Source organism: Erythrolamprus reginae, chromosome 6 (assembly GCF_031021105.1).
Source record: "Erythrolamprus reginae isolate rEryReg1 chromosome 6, rEryReg1.hap1, whole genome shotgun sequence".
Classification (NCBI taxonomy): domain Eukaryota; kingdom Metazoa; phylum Chordata; class Lepidosauria; order Squamata; family Dipsadidae; genus Erythrolamprus; species Erythrolamprus reginae.
The window spans coordinates 64,655,637-64,672,093 of NC_091955.1; the positions used below are offsets into that span (position 1 = coordinate 64,655,637).

Genomic DNA, 16,457 nt, shown 5'->3' on the forward strand with positions numbered 1-16,457 from the left:
ATTGGTTTCGTTTTCTGGCTGTCTTTAATACGACCTTCCCCTTTTTCCCGCCTCTTCCCCTTTTCCATTGGCTCACAGCCTGACTCTCCCACGGTACAATGGTTAAAAGTTTGTGTCTATCAATTTTAACTCCGCCTCCTAATCTTGTGATGATAATTGGACGGTGTGTAAACTATCCGGTGTCTTATTGGCAAAGCCAACTACGTACGCTGCTTTAAACTTGAACCTTTCTGCTTTTTCCCCCCTCCTGGCTTTTCTCTGATTCGCTAAAAAGACAGCCCATCAAGCTAAACTGCATATTGTCCCACCCATTTGATTCCTAAAACAGACATGATTGGTTATATATTTCGTCACCACAACTAAGGCACGGCATTCATGGAAGCCGCTATAAAATCAGAAAAAGGGCATTTAGCGCGCCTATGCCGTGTGCTTTTACGGCTTACACATGTGGGACTTTTTGCTTTTGACGTTCATAAATATAACCGGGTGATTTATATGCTTTCACGCATTATACTAGTTAGCATAGTGAAATGGTTAAAGATAATGGAAATGCCACCATGATGCTCCGCGTTCAAACGCAGAAAGGCATCGTTCTCTAGGTTATACTGTAATAAACTTTCGCCTTCCAGTCAGCCTAATTAAAGCAGTGGCGCTATCACTTGATTCCTGACGGGAATTATGCTGTTTCCACATTAAAAGGCGACGGGCAAATTATTCAGTATCGCGTTTTCTTCGCTCAAATTTTTTAAAAAAGGAGCCATTCAATACTTTCGCCTTCCAGTCAGCCTCGCGCATGCGCAGTGCCGAGTGCTCTGCGCAGCTGTGGGACCACGTGAGCGTTTGTTGCTGATCCGGCACGTGGCCTCGGGGCAGCCTCCGCGTGACTCTGACAGCAGGAGCCTTCGGGGCGACGCTGCTTTTGGTGTGAATCTGACTGGCGGGAGTCTTCGCGCGCGCGGCCTCCTTCCCCCCCAACCTTTCGTTTGGATTTGCTTCGTGAGCTCGGCAATGGCTGTCGTTGCCGTCGTGGCAAGATTTAGGAGCCGAGATGAGAGGGCTCCCGGTTAGCAAGCCGAGCAAACAGGAGGGGAGCGCGAGTGCGGCAGAGCTGGCTTGTTACCTTTGGAAAAGAAAAGAAAAAATGCAAAGGGACCGTTTGTGTCTCCCCTGCTTCGTTTTCTGAGCTAGCAACCCAAACCACAAACTGCCCCAGAGGATGCATTTATGTAGCATAAAATCCCTCTGGAGTTGAACTCTGCTTCTAGTCACTTGGGTAGAGGTTTATTTTTACTTATTTATTTGTCATACAAATATTGTAGTATGTTTAACATAGTATAAGTATTAAGTAGAGGTAGAAAAGACACAAAGACATTAGGACAGGGACGGTAGGCACGAAGGTGCACCTATGCACGCCCCTTACAGACCTTAGAAAAGGGGAGAGGTCTATGGTAGATAATGTAAGGTTGAAGATTTTGGGATTGGGGGAGAAAACAACAGAGTCTAGGCGTTGACCACTCTTGCTGAAATCGTATTTTCTGCAGTCTAGTTTGGAGTGATTTACATTCAGTTTGTATCTATTGCATGCTCTTGTGTTGTTGTTGTAAAAGGTGAAGTAGTCGCTAACAGGGAGTACATTGTGATGTATGATTTTATGAACAACAGTTAAATCAGTTTGGAGGTGGCGTAGCTGTAAATTTTTGAACAGTAGTAATTGAAGTCTGGAGGAGTAAGGTAATTTGTTGCCTGAGGAGGATTGGAGGACTCTTCTTGTGAAGTATTTCTAGACTCTTTCAATTGTATTGTCTGTAATGCAGTGTGGATTCCATACAGGTGAGCTACATTCAAGAATTGGTCTGACAAATGTTTTGTATGCTCTGGTTAGTAGATCAGAGTTTCTAGAGAAGAAGCTGTGAAGAATTAAGTTTGTTACACTTAGTGCTTTTTTGAAGCACTAAGAATTCCAAAAGAGACAGCGATGGAATTGCTGTATTCAAGGAAGTTTACATGACTTCCAACAATTTAAGCAAAAAAAAAAAAAAAGGAAACCAATATCCAAATAAGAATTCCAGTAATTGACATTTAAAAATATGCCTTATATATAGAAACAATGTCCAAATAAAACGATGTATTCTCCCCCCCACCCCCCCACCCCAAATTTCCTTGCTTAATCTCCACTGTTGAATTGGTTGTTCTTTTTTGCCCACATGTCCCTTGTTTTTGTAATTGCCAGTTTTGGCCTATTTTTTCATGGTGTGAGAACTCTTCATAGGTGTCAGCCTGGAAGTGATTTGTCAATGCCTTCTTTCAAGGAAAGCTTTTAACTTGTCAGTCTAGTTTACAGAATTTTAGGCTTTCTGATAGTTTCCCATTCACTAGTGAGGTTGCTTTCTGTTGAAATGTTTCTGGATTAGCCAAAGTTGTCCAAATGCTGTTTAGCCACATGCAACCCCCCCCCTGCCCTTTACAAAAATAAATAGGGACAATGTTTAATATGCGATGTAAATATAGGGTTTTACCAGGTTTTGAAGCATGTTTTTATTCATGCCCATTAGCTCAGATCAAAAAAATTGGAAAGATTCAATGTTGGAATCCAAATAAATTATATTATCACCAAAATGAACATGATTGCAGCCATTGAATATTGTGTCCAGCAGGCATCATATTGGAATGGCTATGCTACCTCGTTCTTCATAGATCCTCCTGATTTGTCAGTGGCCAGATTGGCCAAATTTAACATGAAGCACAGGTTTCCATAATGCAGAAGCATGATTAATAGTTTCTTATTGATGTTAAGCTTCAAGCCTGTACATGACATTCATTCAATACCTAATCTTTATTATGGTCACAGACCAGCACAAAAATGTACGTGACATTATGAAGTGTTAAGAATATAGTTTCCTAATGTAAGTTTCCTCTCCTCAAAAGAATCCTCCTGCCTTTTATTTAAACATAGAATAAAATAGATAAATCTTATGTTTATATGATGTTTGGTTTTACTTTGAAATACCTGTATTAGCAATTTTGATTTGAAGATTGCTATAAGGTAATGCTTATCAAGCATCAGAAGAGACAAGATTTGAAGTTTACTAGAGGTATTCAGAAATTGTCCTTTTTCCTTCTGAAATATTTTTTTTTCATTTTTGCAAGTAGTTATAGGTCAAAATATTCACTACATTTGTTAAAGAACATTTTCATTACTTGCAAAAATATTTTTTCATTGTTGGGCAATCATTCAGTTTAAATGTAATGTTAATTATTTACTGTAGCTTGAATGTATACATTCTTACATTTTGCTATTATGGATTAATAGAGGCTGATATGTTTAAATTATTGAACTGTGAAACATTTGAAACACTATATTATTTGCTTAAAATCTCATCTATTTGCAAGCAATTAAGCAAATGTCATCGAAGCTCCCATTACTAGAGTCTGATATTGCATCCAGAAACCATAATCAGACAAGATGAGCTCCTCTCTTAAATGTAACTACCCACCTTTCTTGTAGGAGCTGAAGATGTCTTGCAATATTTTCCCTTAAGAACAAGCCTATAAAGTAAGATTGTGGAGAAGTTTAGAAATACACAGAGGTGGGAGTAAACGCTAAAGTAATATAAAGCAAATCTGTTGGCAGCTTATTTCATAAAAAGCAACTCACTCCAGGTGGCAATATACAGTATATGGAAAGAAGCATTTGAAATCATTCAAAGGGATTCCACCTAAATGAACTGTCAATCAATGAGGCTTGGAGGTTCTTATAGCTTCCAAGATTCTATATTTATCAGAGATTAGCATTAAAGATAGCTTACTGAAATCTACTTCATGCTGTCTTGATTGAGTCCAGGTGTGTTGGGCTTGATTACTTAGTGAACTACTGAAGTGATTGATAAACTGAAACTCAAATCTCCCAAGTCCTACGCCTGAGTCTTAATCATAATATCACCAAGAAGGCCTACAACTGCAATTCTCAATGAAATAGTGGTGACATATTTGTTTTCCTTCACAAGTTGCACAATCTGAACTCCAGGCAATGAGATCTTCTCAATGTATATACCATTTTTCTAGCCAATCATTGTTTCAATCAGCAGGTGGTGGTTCACAAGAACATTTTGGTGATCTGCAGAAAAATTTACATTTTGGTGATCTGCAGAAAAATTTGCATTTTTTTATATTGCACTAAATCAGGAGTCCTCAAACTACAGCTCCTGGGCCAGATACGTGCAATGGATATTTGTGTTGCTGCAGAGAGTCTCTCCCTTCGGGGTCAGGTTAGAGGCGGCAGAGAAATTCCAACTTGGGGTCTGCTTCAACCTCCTGGTGCGGGGCTTTTGGGGAAGGCTGGAGGGAAGTGGGCCTTGTTCCAGTGGGACTGCATCCTAGCCTGGAACTGGCTGACCATCTCAGCCCACTGAGCCTCCAGGGGCCAGTACCTGGCCTTGCATTCCCGCAAGTCTTCCCTCTGCTTGGAAAGCCAATGCTCGTAGTTCTCAGTGAGGTACTTCTGCTGTGCCTCCTTGGTCAGATTCAATTGGAACAGATCCCGCTGTTTTACCAACTCTTTCTCGTGGTGCCTGCTTAGCTCCAACAACTGCTTCCTGTTAGGGCCCTAAGGAGCCTGGGCAGGCAGGAGAGGAGTGGGTGGGAGGGGTGAGTAGAGGCATTGAGTTGGCCATGCCCTCCCAGCCGCATGCCCCCACTTAGCCACGCTCACCCAGATGTTCATTAAGCAGATAATATTAGTGGTCTGCAGAATTTAAAATTATGAATTTAGTGGTCCCTGAGGTCCGAAAGATTGGTGACGAAACTCCACCATAAAAAGGTACATTATTTGCAAGGACAACAGATACAAAAGTTGAAATATGAGAATTCAGGTTGGGAGCATAAATAACAATACTAGTTTACTTAAGTAACCAAGAACTTCCTAGACTCTAAGACAATAGGCTGAAATAAAAAATTTAGTATAGGATTGTCAGTCCTAAAATGGAGATATTCTATTCCTAAAAGGAGCTGCATCAACCATGATTTTAACTGATATAGAACATAGAATCATAAGGCTGAAAGGAAACTTGGTGTTCAAGTACACTATGCCCACAGCCTTTCTCTCATGCACTAATTTACCAAAGAAGGCAATAAGGTTCACACTGTTATTTATTAATATAAGAGATGACTTGTGAATAGTGTCCCTTCAGCCTAAAGACAAGGTGGTATTAAATCACATGGTCCAGCAACAGAGGCAAGTTTATCCGTTGACTTTGGCAACCGTCATTATCTCCAGCTTTGGCAGCAGTAACATATTTCTTTTGGGACTACCTTTAAAGGTGACTAGGAGATTTGAAATTTCAGTTGATACAGAATGCAGCAAACTTGTTATGGATGAGAACTACCACATTACATCTGTATTGTAGGTTCTACATTGGCTGCACCTATGTTTCCAAATGCAATTCAAAATGCTGGTTATGACCTTTGAATTCTTTTATGGCTTGGATTCAGGTGACCTATTGGACGGTCTTCTTGTGCAGAATATGTCTTTTATGTGCAACCTGCTCAGAAAATATGCTTTGGATCCCCTTCTTTGATAGATTAGAAAGAACAGATCCAGGGGCAGGAATTCTCTGTTGCTTCCCCAGTTCTGAAAAATAGCTTGTCCTGCAATCCCTGGTAAAAACAGTACTTTATTGTCATGCCTTTACTGATTATCGTTTAGTAATTTTTAATATTTACCATAGTAATATAATGCACATATTGTATATTATAAATAAATACAATATTTTATTATATTTATTTATTTATTAGATTTGTATGCCGCCCCTCTCCGTAGACATTTATTATAATAAAATTAATGTTAAGTTTTTAATTCAATTTAATTTTTTAATTATTTTAGAGGTTGCTTTCTTGTGATCCTTATGAAAACTACCAGGAGTACATTGAATGAGACAGAGTACAAATTAGCAAATAGATAAACAAACATAACACTATTGAAGGAACACTGTTGAAGGAAGATAAATCAGAGCCTTGACAAAACTATGCAACCTATTTTTCTTAATACAGTTAGAATAATTAGTTAAACTATCTGAGATTTTGTGTAGAATAGGAGATATTGCTAATCTAAGATCCTAGGTGCATTTTACATTAATTGTATGCATTGGACATTTTAAAGAAGAAATAACATGGATATGCAGAATAGGTATGATTTACATTAGGAAAAATGAAATTTTGTGAACAGTTGTTTAATCCATTTTTCCACAATTCCCAATTAACGGTAATATATTGACAGTGCTGCTGAAAATTTTAGAATTCATGATCCTCATAATTGGAAGAAATCATTTTAGTAAAAATTGATTTCCAGGTTAAATGAAACTTACTGGGAAAATTGTTTTTATTTTGTATTACTATTGTAATATGCCTATGTCTGGAGAATTTAAATTTTGTAATTTATTTATTTTTATATTATCAGTAGCTTGAGGATTGATCTCACTGAAATATGATAAGTTTGAGGCATTTGTTGTATTGCTTTTACTTATGGGAAGAAAAAATGCTGGTTTTTGTTTAACCACTGTGTGTCACTATTGTTCTATAGGATAGTAACTACTACATTTTCAAATAATTTGTGGTTTAGCTTATCTTGAAATAAATGAGAGCAACAGATTACGCAAACATCACCAGCAAAGGAGACTGGGAATCCAAGTTTTATAATAAAGTGAAAGGAGGAAATAATCTTCCTCCGTAAGAAAACTGTTTTGTTAACCTCTGTTAGTCAGATAGTTTTCATATAGCTTACAACACTACATAGTTTATTTGTCATATTTAAATCCTGCCTTCCTTCCAGGGAGCTTAAGACAATATGTGAATTTCCCTTGTGAGTTTCTGTCACCATAACAACTCTGAGTCGTAGATCCAAATGAAAGATAGAAGCTGGCTCAGAGCCACCAAGTGAGATAGGCATCTGAGTGAAGATTTGAATGCTCTTCAATCCTAGTTCTAGTCATCTAATGTTCTGAGGTAACAGCACAATAGCTCTCACAATGCCTGAAGAACAAATTGGCCAGCTGTTATTTCTACACGCTACTAAAATTCTCTTCGTTACCATTAAGCAGGCAAGACAGGGCATCACAGGGCAACAATTTTTGAATTCTAAAATATTCTATACTTTAAAAACAGAATCATCTAAAATCTGGGATCCATAACTCATGAGGGAATTTGGGAAAGTTATAGCTACTTCAAGCTGCTACTCTGGTTGGGCAGTTGTTGTGGTCACATGATAGTCATTTAGAACATTCTGTGAGTTTCTCTGCCACTCTCGCAATCCTTTGCTCCTTCCTTCAGCTAGAACGAAGGCACTGACTCATCATGTGACTCTTAAAGCAACAACTTTAAGGTACACAAAGCTCTGTTAAAAAGTGCTATTGCTAACATGTTGTAAGCTGCCCTGAGTCGAATGAATGAATGAATATTTTTATTGCTTTACATGTCTCTTCTCTGACATACAAACATGCAGCTGTATCTATCCCATCCCAGCCGGGATTAAAATGCACAATGCAAAAGAAGAAAATCCTACCTTTTGGGATGTCCTTATAAAACAACTAGAAGCCATGGTGATGCAATGGTTAGAATGTAGTATTACAGGCTAACTCTGCCCAGGAATTTGATCCTGACCAGCTCATGTTTGGCTCATCCTTCCGAGGTCTGTAAAATGAGGATCCAAATTGTTGGGAGCAATATGATGACATTTATAAACTGCTCAGAGCATAGTTCCCTCTAAGCTGAGCAGTGAGCAATCGCTCACTTAAAAATCATCATCAACTCAAAGTTCTCCAAACCTGCCCAGAAGCCGAGAGGGAAAGAGTGAGAGGGAAGGAGAGAGAGAGGAAGAGAGGAAGAGAGAGAAACAGATAGAAAAAAGAGAGGAAGGAAAAGAGAAAGAAAAAGAATGGGAGTAAGGAAGAGAGAAAGAAAATCAAAATCTAGTTTGAAACTAGCTCAACTATTTAAGTGGCATTTTGATATTGATAGAGTTGCCCTATTATGAGCTCACTGTTATAGACACACAGTACAGTATTTTATTTTGAAATTCTCTGAGGCAAAACAGGGTGGGTTTTTTATTTATTTGTTTGTTTGTTCATTTGTTTATTTATTTATTTATTATTTCTGTGCCGCCCAGTCCCAAAGGGACTGCCGCTCAGACACTATACTTTTCCGCCCACCCCCCAAAAAAATTAGAGAGAACACTGGCTCAGAGTATTGTAAAGTGTTAGGGAGTTCATAAGTTTAAGTGCTATTGCTAATACTGCTAATGCCGGAAAAAGCAACCTACATTGCTCAACCCTAAAAAGCATGATTGGGATACAGTGTTCCCTCGATTTTTGCGGGGGATACGTTCCGAGACCACCCGCAAAAGTTGAATTTCCACGAAGTAGAGGTGCGGAAGTAAATACACTATTTTTGGCTATGGACAGTCTCACAAGCCATCCCTTAACACTTTAAACCCCTAAATTACCATTTCCCATTCCCTTAACAACCATTTACTCACCATTATTACTGATATTCACCATTGAATAAGACACTTAGTGATCCTGATAATTATAAACATAATTATTTATTAACAATAATTTTTTTTTTTGCAATAATAATGCTGATTGGCCGAGATTTCAACCAATCAGCAATGGCAGACGAAAGTTTGGCATGACATATGATGTCATCGGGCGGGAAAAACCATGGTATAGAAAAAAAACCTGCAAAGTATTTTTTAATTAATATTTTTTGAGAAACCGTGATATAGGCTATTCGTGAAGTTCGAACCCGCGAAAATCGAGGGAACACTGTAATAGGCATGAAATTACCCGTAAGATCAGACACATTATTTAGTAAGATGATAAGGCACAGGAAACATAACACGTTAAGGTTTCAGAAAAATTATTATTATCATGAGAACATGACAAGGCACCCTGCAACAAAATAATAAAGCATTATGACAGACACCATACCATAAAGTGTGTAAGATATACTGTACTTGGAAAAAATGAGGGAATTTTCCATACGTACAAAAGTTTGTATAGTAGCGATGAATCAAAATACAAGTGAAAAATGTTTAATAAAGTATGGCCCCCAAATCTGAAAGAACTGGAATAAGGTGCCATTCATCTGATCCTCACATCACTGCAAGAAAGCATATATTTAAAAATGGGTGGGTTTCTATATGAAAGGTTCCATACAAAGGGGATAAAGGTATATTGCTATAATGATTTCTGTTGTTAAAAGTATATCAATAAATGCCTTGAGACATCTTAAGGAGACAGTAGAGAATATAATTCATATACCGTGTTTTAAACAGTATAAGATGCACCTTCCCCCCCCTAAAGTGTGGAAATGTTGGTGCGTATTATACACCGAATACAACCATTTTTGGCCTCCTAAAGCCCTGCTCCTATGTCCAATTTTTACGAAAAATGGGCCCATTTTTCACAAAAACAGTGTGCAGAGGGTTTGGGAGGCCTGCAGAGTGCTCCCGGGGACTAGGGGAAGGTAAAAACACTCCCCCCCCCCCAAAAAAGGACTGGTTTCTTTTTGCCAAAGTCATTTTTGCCTTCCCCATCCCCTAGGAGCACTCTGCAGGCCTCCCAAACGCTCCACACACCCAATTTTTGAAAAAAAAAAAAAAGATGGAAAAATAGGCTGGTATTTGCAAAAATTTGGGCATTTATGCTTTCCTCCAGGCCCCAGGAGCATTCTACAGGTTTCCCAAACCTCTGTGTGCCCCATTTTTCATGAAAGGGTCACTGTTTGCAAAAAATGGGGCGCGAAAAGGGTTGGGGGGCTTGCAGAGTGCTCTTGGAGGCCAAAGACAAAAACATTTTTTTTCTTATTTATGTCTTTGAAATCTTGATGCATCTTATACCTCAGTGTGTTTAATAGCCGGAAAAATATAGTATGTGGGAATATACTGTTATCTGTTCAGAGTATTTGCCTACTCCGCCCACAATCATCAATAATAGTTCTCTAAATAAAAGCTTCTTAAAAAGATAACCTGAGATCTTTCCAGTTATATTAAGAAGTAAAATGTCTATGGAGATTTTCAATCATCCAGGTCAGGATTTGAAAAGCACCTGGAATATTTTGCATGTATAGTAGCTTCTGTAACCGCTATAATGCCTCCTGATATCTACAATATGTTGCAGAAAGTCTTCATAAGAGTAGGAATGATTTGAAATCAAACTACTGCAGAAGCAATAAAATACTATGTCCATCCATCCATCTATCTTGTGGTTTGATTAGCGTAGGTGTTAGAAGATGCACTCAAAAAAAATTCACTACCGAGATATGGTGGAAAATGCAATGTAATGTTTATTACTATTGGTTCCTAAGAGCCATTTATATATGTATTATATCTGTATATAGTTGTACAAGCCCCTGGTCTACCTATCTGGAATATATAATGTTATTTATAGAGTATAAAGGTACAAAGTTGCAATGTCCATTTTATTTGTTTGTTAGTTTGTTTATTTGATTGATTTCTATGCCACCCTTCTCCTGAGACTCAGGGCAGCTTACAGCATATTAGAAATCTAATGGTATACTAAATCAAACAGTACTGTATACTAAAAACCCCACAGTTAAAACTAAGCAAATTCACACACTACACATCCAGCGTTCATTCATTGGGCGGGGCAAGATGTCAAATTTCAATGGTCCCAAGCCTACCGGCAGAGGTGGGTCTTCAACGCTTTGCGGATGGCAGGGAGAGTGGATGTGGGAATGTGGGAACTAGTGTCTTGGAATGTGCGTGCGAAAAGCATAGACCTTGAGCATAACACGTATGACAACACAGTTTCTCTAGCAACATTCTCCTTCCCAGCACTCTTATCTTGCCTTCTTTGCTGCTAGCCTAAGAAAAGTGCAACATTATATATCATGAGGTGGGCTGATAGGGCCCCTCTCTCGCTCTTGCTTTCCTTTTTCTCATGAATCAGCACTTTGAAATGTACCACAAGTTGTGTGATTTTTATTGGTTATATTTTGTACGCTTAATACGTTATGAGTTTGAATTGGTGTAACAGACCTATGTGAAATGTAGCATCACAGAAGCCTGCCTTTCTTTGTTTGCTTTCAATAAAAGGGTCATCCTGGATTTAATCTGGGTTGTCTCACCAAAGAGAAAAATGTTGTTTTCAAGTTTCTTGTCCGAGGTTTTTTCTCTCAATTGGACTTGTGAGTAACCCGCAGTCAGTTGCCAGCTGCGAGCCCCCATAAGTGGGGGCAGTATGAATTTCTGGGGGGAGCTCATTCCAAAGGGCCGGGGCAACCACAGAGATGGCTCTTCTCCTAGGGCCCACCAGACAACATTGTCTGGCTAACGGGACCTGAAGGCCAACTCTTCTGGGCCCTGACCGACCGCTGGGATGTATGAAGCAGAAGACTATAAAGCATCTATTGGGCATAAAATAGCAGGAATCTTTGTGAATATTTAAATGGAAAGTTTAGCTACGTAATAAATACATTTTGAAAAAAATAAGGAAGAATGAGAAGGATTAAATATTATTTATAATAGCCAATACGTATATTGTTTACTACTTGCAGCTTATCGCAGTCAGTTCTATTTAAGAAGGCTTTGTCAAATTTTGTCTGTCTTGTACATCTCAACAGCCATTTAAATGGCCATTCTTACATCGTAAGTGGAATGTGATGTCTCAGTGGCTAAGACCCTGAGCTTGTCAATCAGAAGGTCAGCAGTTCAGTGATTTGAATCCCTAGTGCCATGTAATGGAGTGAGCTCCTGTTACTTGTCCTGGCTTCTGCCAACCTAGCAGTTCAAAAGCACATAAAAAGTGAAATAGAAAAATAGGGACCACTTTGATGGGAAGATAACAGCGCTTCTTGTGCCTTCAGCATTTAGTCATGTGGCCCACATGACCACAGAGACGTCTTCAGACAGCGCTGGCTCTTCGGCTCCGAAACGGAGATGAGCACCATCCCTAGAGCCAGAAATGACCAGCACACATATGCGGGGGAACCTTTACTTTACCTGTGTTGGCTTACCAGTCAAGTTCTACATAGAACGAAAAGAATTTGTACCGTAATTTCATTGTTGCATTTCTCTCTCATTAATAGCCTCAAACCTGTACATGTAGGTCCATCTGCTACTCTGCTACTTTGAGCACGGTATTCTTAGGAAGGCTCACTATCCATACAATAATATTATTGAAAAACAGAACAGACGTTTTAATAAATAATTAAGAAAACATAACTAGAAATGTTATACATTTAAAAAATATTTTATTCAAACTAGTTTCATTAATTTTCTATCCCAGAGTTCATACAATGCGGTTATCAACCACATTCTTTTAAATATGAAGCCTGACAAACTAAAACATCACTAAAAGAAGGAAAAGCACCTTGACATGTTATTCATTTAGACATTTATAAGGCCACCCAACTCTTCAACAGCTACATTGCAACAGATTTAAATCCAAAATGCAGTTGTCATGCTTTTTAAAAAAAGTATTGCTACCATTATGCAAGGATATTCCAGAACATACTTTTACCCAGTAGGTGTGCTTTAACTGGCAATGCCAGCTTTGTCTTTGAAACTGCAGTGGTTACATGCAGCATTGTGAGGATGTCAGACTGAAAGTTTAAAAGAATGCACTTATTGTATATTCCAGTAGATGCCTTTTGAATTCTAATTTTCCCATAGTTTTTCTTCAGTCATGAGACCACACAGACTGACTGTTTATTTTTTCCCCCTGGGAGAGAACTTGGACTCCTATTACCTGAAATAGAAAATATATAAACCAAGTTTATTAAAAATAGACGTACATATATTTTTAAAAGAAAATATTGATATTTTGCTATCATAAATCATATAGGCAGGATTCTCACTTTTTGTTTCTGCTCAGGCATTCCTGACCTAGTTGTAAGAGAAACAAACTCAAAACACTTTCACTATTGAGCATCTTTCTTGCAGCTATTCCTAATTTGTACATGAATACATATTGAAAAACCTTCAAAATATGATGGGAACTGTAAGTATCTTTCAGGCTCTTTAATGAATAAGAACTAAATATTCTTATCTATAAGGAGTATATAATTTTCTGGTAATGAAGAGTTATTTTAAAACATAAGCCAAACTTTTTCAACCTGATGTCCCCTCAACAAGGTCCTCTCAACACCTTTCGTTTCTCCCTGGATATCTTGGGTTTGCTAGCCGAACAAACCTAGAAAAGACAACAGCAGCCCACCCACATTAGTTCCACCTAAGATCACCCCCAGGCTGTTGCTTTCCTCTAGAGCTGTTGCCCCAGCAACTGTGATGCTTGCTTATTGCTGCCAACAATTTTGCCTAATTATTCCCTACAAGTAAGTCACAGGCATTGGTGCTGGGAAAGGCCCCCGACTGAGCAAGCAGGAAGGAAGAGAGGCGGTGAAGCCTGAGCCACACATTCAGCAAGCTGTTCATGTGACAGTAATGCCACAACTGCTGCATTGCAGCACTTCCTTGAAAAGCCTAAAGACCAGATTTGTTTATTTCTTTACAATGTAGATGTGTAAGGCTGCTTAACTTAGCAACGGCTGTGGGAACCGAATGAGTAAAACCACATTTCTGCAATCAAAACTAAAGCCATATGAACAAACATGCATCATAAAAATGTCATAATATGATGATGATGATGATGATAATAATAATAATAATAATAATAATAATTTATTATTAGATTTGTATGCTGCCCCTCTCCGAAGACTCGGGGCGGCTCACAACAATAATAAAACAATATTACAATGAAACAAATCTAATATTAAAAACATATAAAACCCCATCATTTAAAACCATGCAGCACACACATACCAAACATGAAATATAAAAGCCTGAGGGAGATGTCTCAATTCCCCCATGCCTGGCGATACAGGTGGGTTTTAAGTAATTTGCGAAAGACAAGGAGGGGCAGTTCTAATCTCTGGGGGGAGTTGATTCCAGAGGGCCGGGGCCGCCACAGAGAAGGCTCTTCCCCTGGGGTCCGCCAAACAACATTGTTTAGTCGACAGGACCCGGAGAAGGCCAACTCTGTGAGACCTTATTGGCCGCTGGGATTCGTGCAGTAGAAGGCGGTTCTGGAGGTATGATCTGGATGGACAGGTCCTAACCCAGTGATGGCGAACCTTTTTTTCCTCGGGTGCCTAAAGTACGTGTGTGTGTGTGTGTGTGTGTGCTATCGTGCATGCATGAGTGCCCACATCCATAATTCAGTGCCTGGGGATGACAAAAATGGCCTCCCCATCCCCCCCCCCGGAGGCTCTCTGGTGGCTGAAATAGCCCATTTCCTAAACTTTGATGAGCCCAGTAGGCCCATTTTTCACCCTCCCCAGGCTCCAGAGGCAAAAATGCTCTCCCTGAGCCCCCCAGAGATTCTCCAGAAGGCAAAAATGCCTTCCTGGGGCCTCTGGGTGAGCCAAAAATCAGCTGGCCAGCACCCACATGCACATTGTAGCTGAGTTAGGTAACATCTCAGGTGCCAGCAGATATTTATTTTTATTTATTTCTTCATTTTGTCCAATACACCAGTGTTGCCCAACCTTGGCAGCTTGAAGATATTTGGACTTCAACTCCCAGAATTCCCCAGCCAGCGAATTCTGGGAGTTGAAGTCCAGATATCTTCAAGTTGCCAAGGTTGGGAAACACTGCAATATACAATAATACACAATGGAGGTAATAGAGGATATCTTCAAGTAAAATATGTTAGAGGAAGAAAAGAGGGGAGAGTATAGGAATAAAAATATATCAACTGGAAAACAGAAGAAAAGGTATAGGTATAGAAGAGCAGATATGTGAGGTATAGGAGAGACAATAGGACAGAGGTCGGAAGGCACATTAGTGCACTGATACATGCCCCTACTGACCTCTTAGGAATCTGGATAGGACAACCGTGGACAGTCTAAAGGAAAAATGTTGGGGGTTAGGGGATGATATTACAGAGTCCAGTAATGAGTTCCACGCTTCAACAACTATTACTAAAGTTGTATTTTTTACAGTCAAGTTTAGAGCAGTTAATATTAAACTTGAATCTGTTGCGTGCTCTTGTGTTGTTGCAGTTGAAGCTGAGGTAATCGTTGACAGGCAGGACGTTGCAGCATATGATCTTGTGGGCGATACTTAGATCATGTTTGAAGCGTCATAGTTCTAAGCTTTCAAGACCCAGGATTGTCAGTCTAGTCTCGTAGGGTATTCTATTTCGAGTGGAGGAGTGAAGGGCTCTTCTGGTGAAGTATCTTTGGACATTTTCAAGGGTGTTAATGTCCAAGATGTGGTATGGGTTCCAAACAGATGAGCTGTATTCGAGGATGGGTCTGGCAAAAGTTTTGTAAGCTCTGGTAAAATATGGCTCTGCGTGCCACTTGTGGCACCTGTGCTATAGGTCTGCCATCACTGACCTAACCTATCCCTGAGCTTAAAGGGAAAACCCAACTTTACAAGGCTTATTTAAAGACTTGCACAGGTCCTTAAACAATAGCCCAGTAACGGCAGTTTGAACATATGGGGGATGCAGAGGGCAGGTGCTACAACAGAGAAGGCAAGGGTGTTACAGTGATCCCTCGATTTTTGCGATCTCGATCTTCGCGAAACGCTATATCGCGATTTTTCCCACCCGATGACGTCGCTCTCTTCCTTTCTCATCTTTCTTTCTCTCTCTTTCTCTATCTTGCTTCTTCCTCTCTCACACTCTCTTCCTCCCTCTCTCATCTCTTTCTTTCCTTCTCTCTCTTTCTCTATCTCTCCCCCTCTTGCTCTCGAGCGGAGGGCGGCGGGCGGGCGGCGGGCGGGCAGCAGCGAGGAGCCGAAGATCGGGGTTTCCCCTTTGCGTGGGCGGCGGGGAAACCCCGATCTTCGGCTCCTCGCTGCTGCGGCGCTGCCGAGCAGATCAGCTGCTGGGCGGCCAAAGAAACCTTCCCTGGGTCTTCCCCGCCGCCCACGCAAACTCCACCATCTGCGCATGCGCGGCCATGGAAAAAGGGCGCGCATGCGCGGATGGTGTTTTTACTTCCGCACCACTATATCGCGAAAAATCGAGTATCGCGAGGGGTCTTGGAACGTAACCCTCGCGATACTCGAGGGATCACTGTACTTGGAAAGGCCCTCTCTAGAGTTGTAGAGTGATGCTGTAAGGTAATAGAGACCAGAGAACAGAGCTGTATGTAACATTCAAATTAGTCTATATTCTCAGTATAGAATGGTGGTTAATCTTACTACTTAAATAAGATTAAATTGCCAGACCAATAGGTTTTGTTTATGTAAGGAGTAGTTTTATTTTCTTGGTCACTAAAGATAACAAATTGGGCCAATTCTTTTAATAAGATTTTTTTTTTTTACATTTCAGAGTTGTTCTTGGGGACTAACTAGGTAAATGCTAAAAGCAAAATCTTTTAAAATTATTTTCAGAAAAATCAAAGTAGAGAAAAGAAACAGATGTTTTACT

The 16,457-nt window shown here is 39.7% G+C and overlaps 1 protein-coding gene across 1 annotated transcript in view; it reads right to left on the reverse strand.

Annotated features, from left to right (window-relative positions):
* Positions 1–12,247: 12,247 nt before the first annotated feature.
* FAM83F (family with sequence similarity 83 member F) overlaps positions 12,248–16,457 on the reverse strand; it is a 36,388-nt gene continuing 32,178 nt past the window's right edge. Inside the window, exon 5 of the mRNA XM_070756092.1 lies at positions 12,248–12,761. Coding sequence (XP_070612193.1) covers positions 12,697–12,761 — 65 coding nt within the window. The 3' untranslated portion in view covers positions 12,248–12,696. The remainder of the gene's footprint in view (positions 12,762–16,457) is intronic.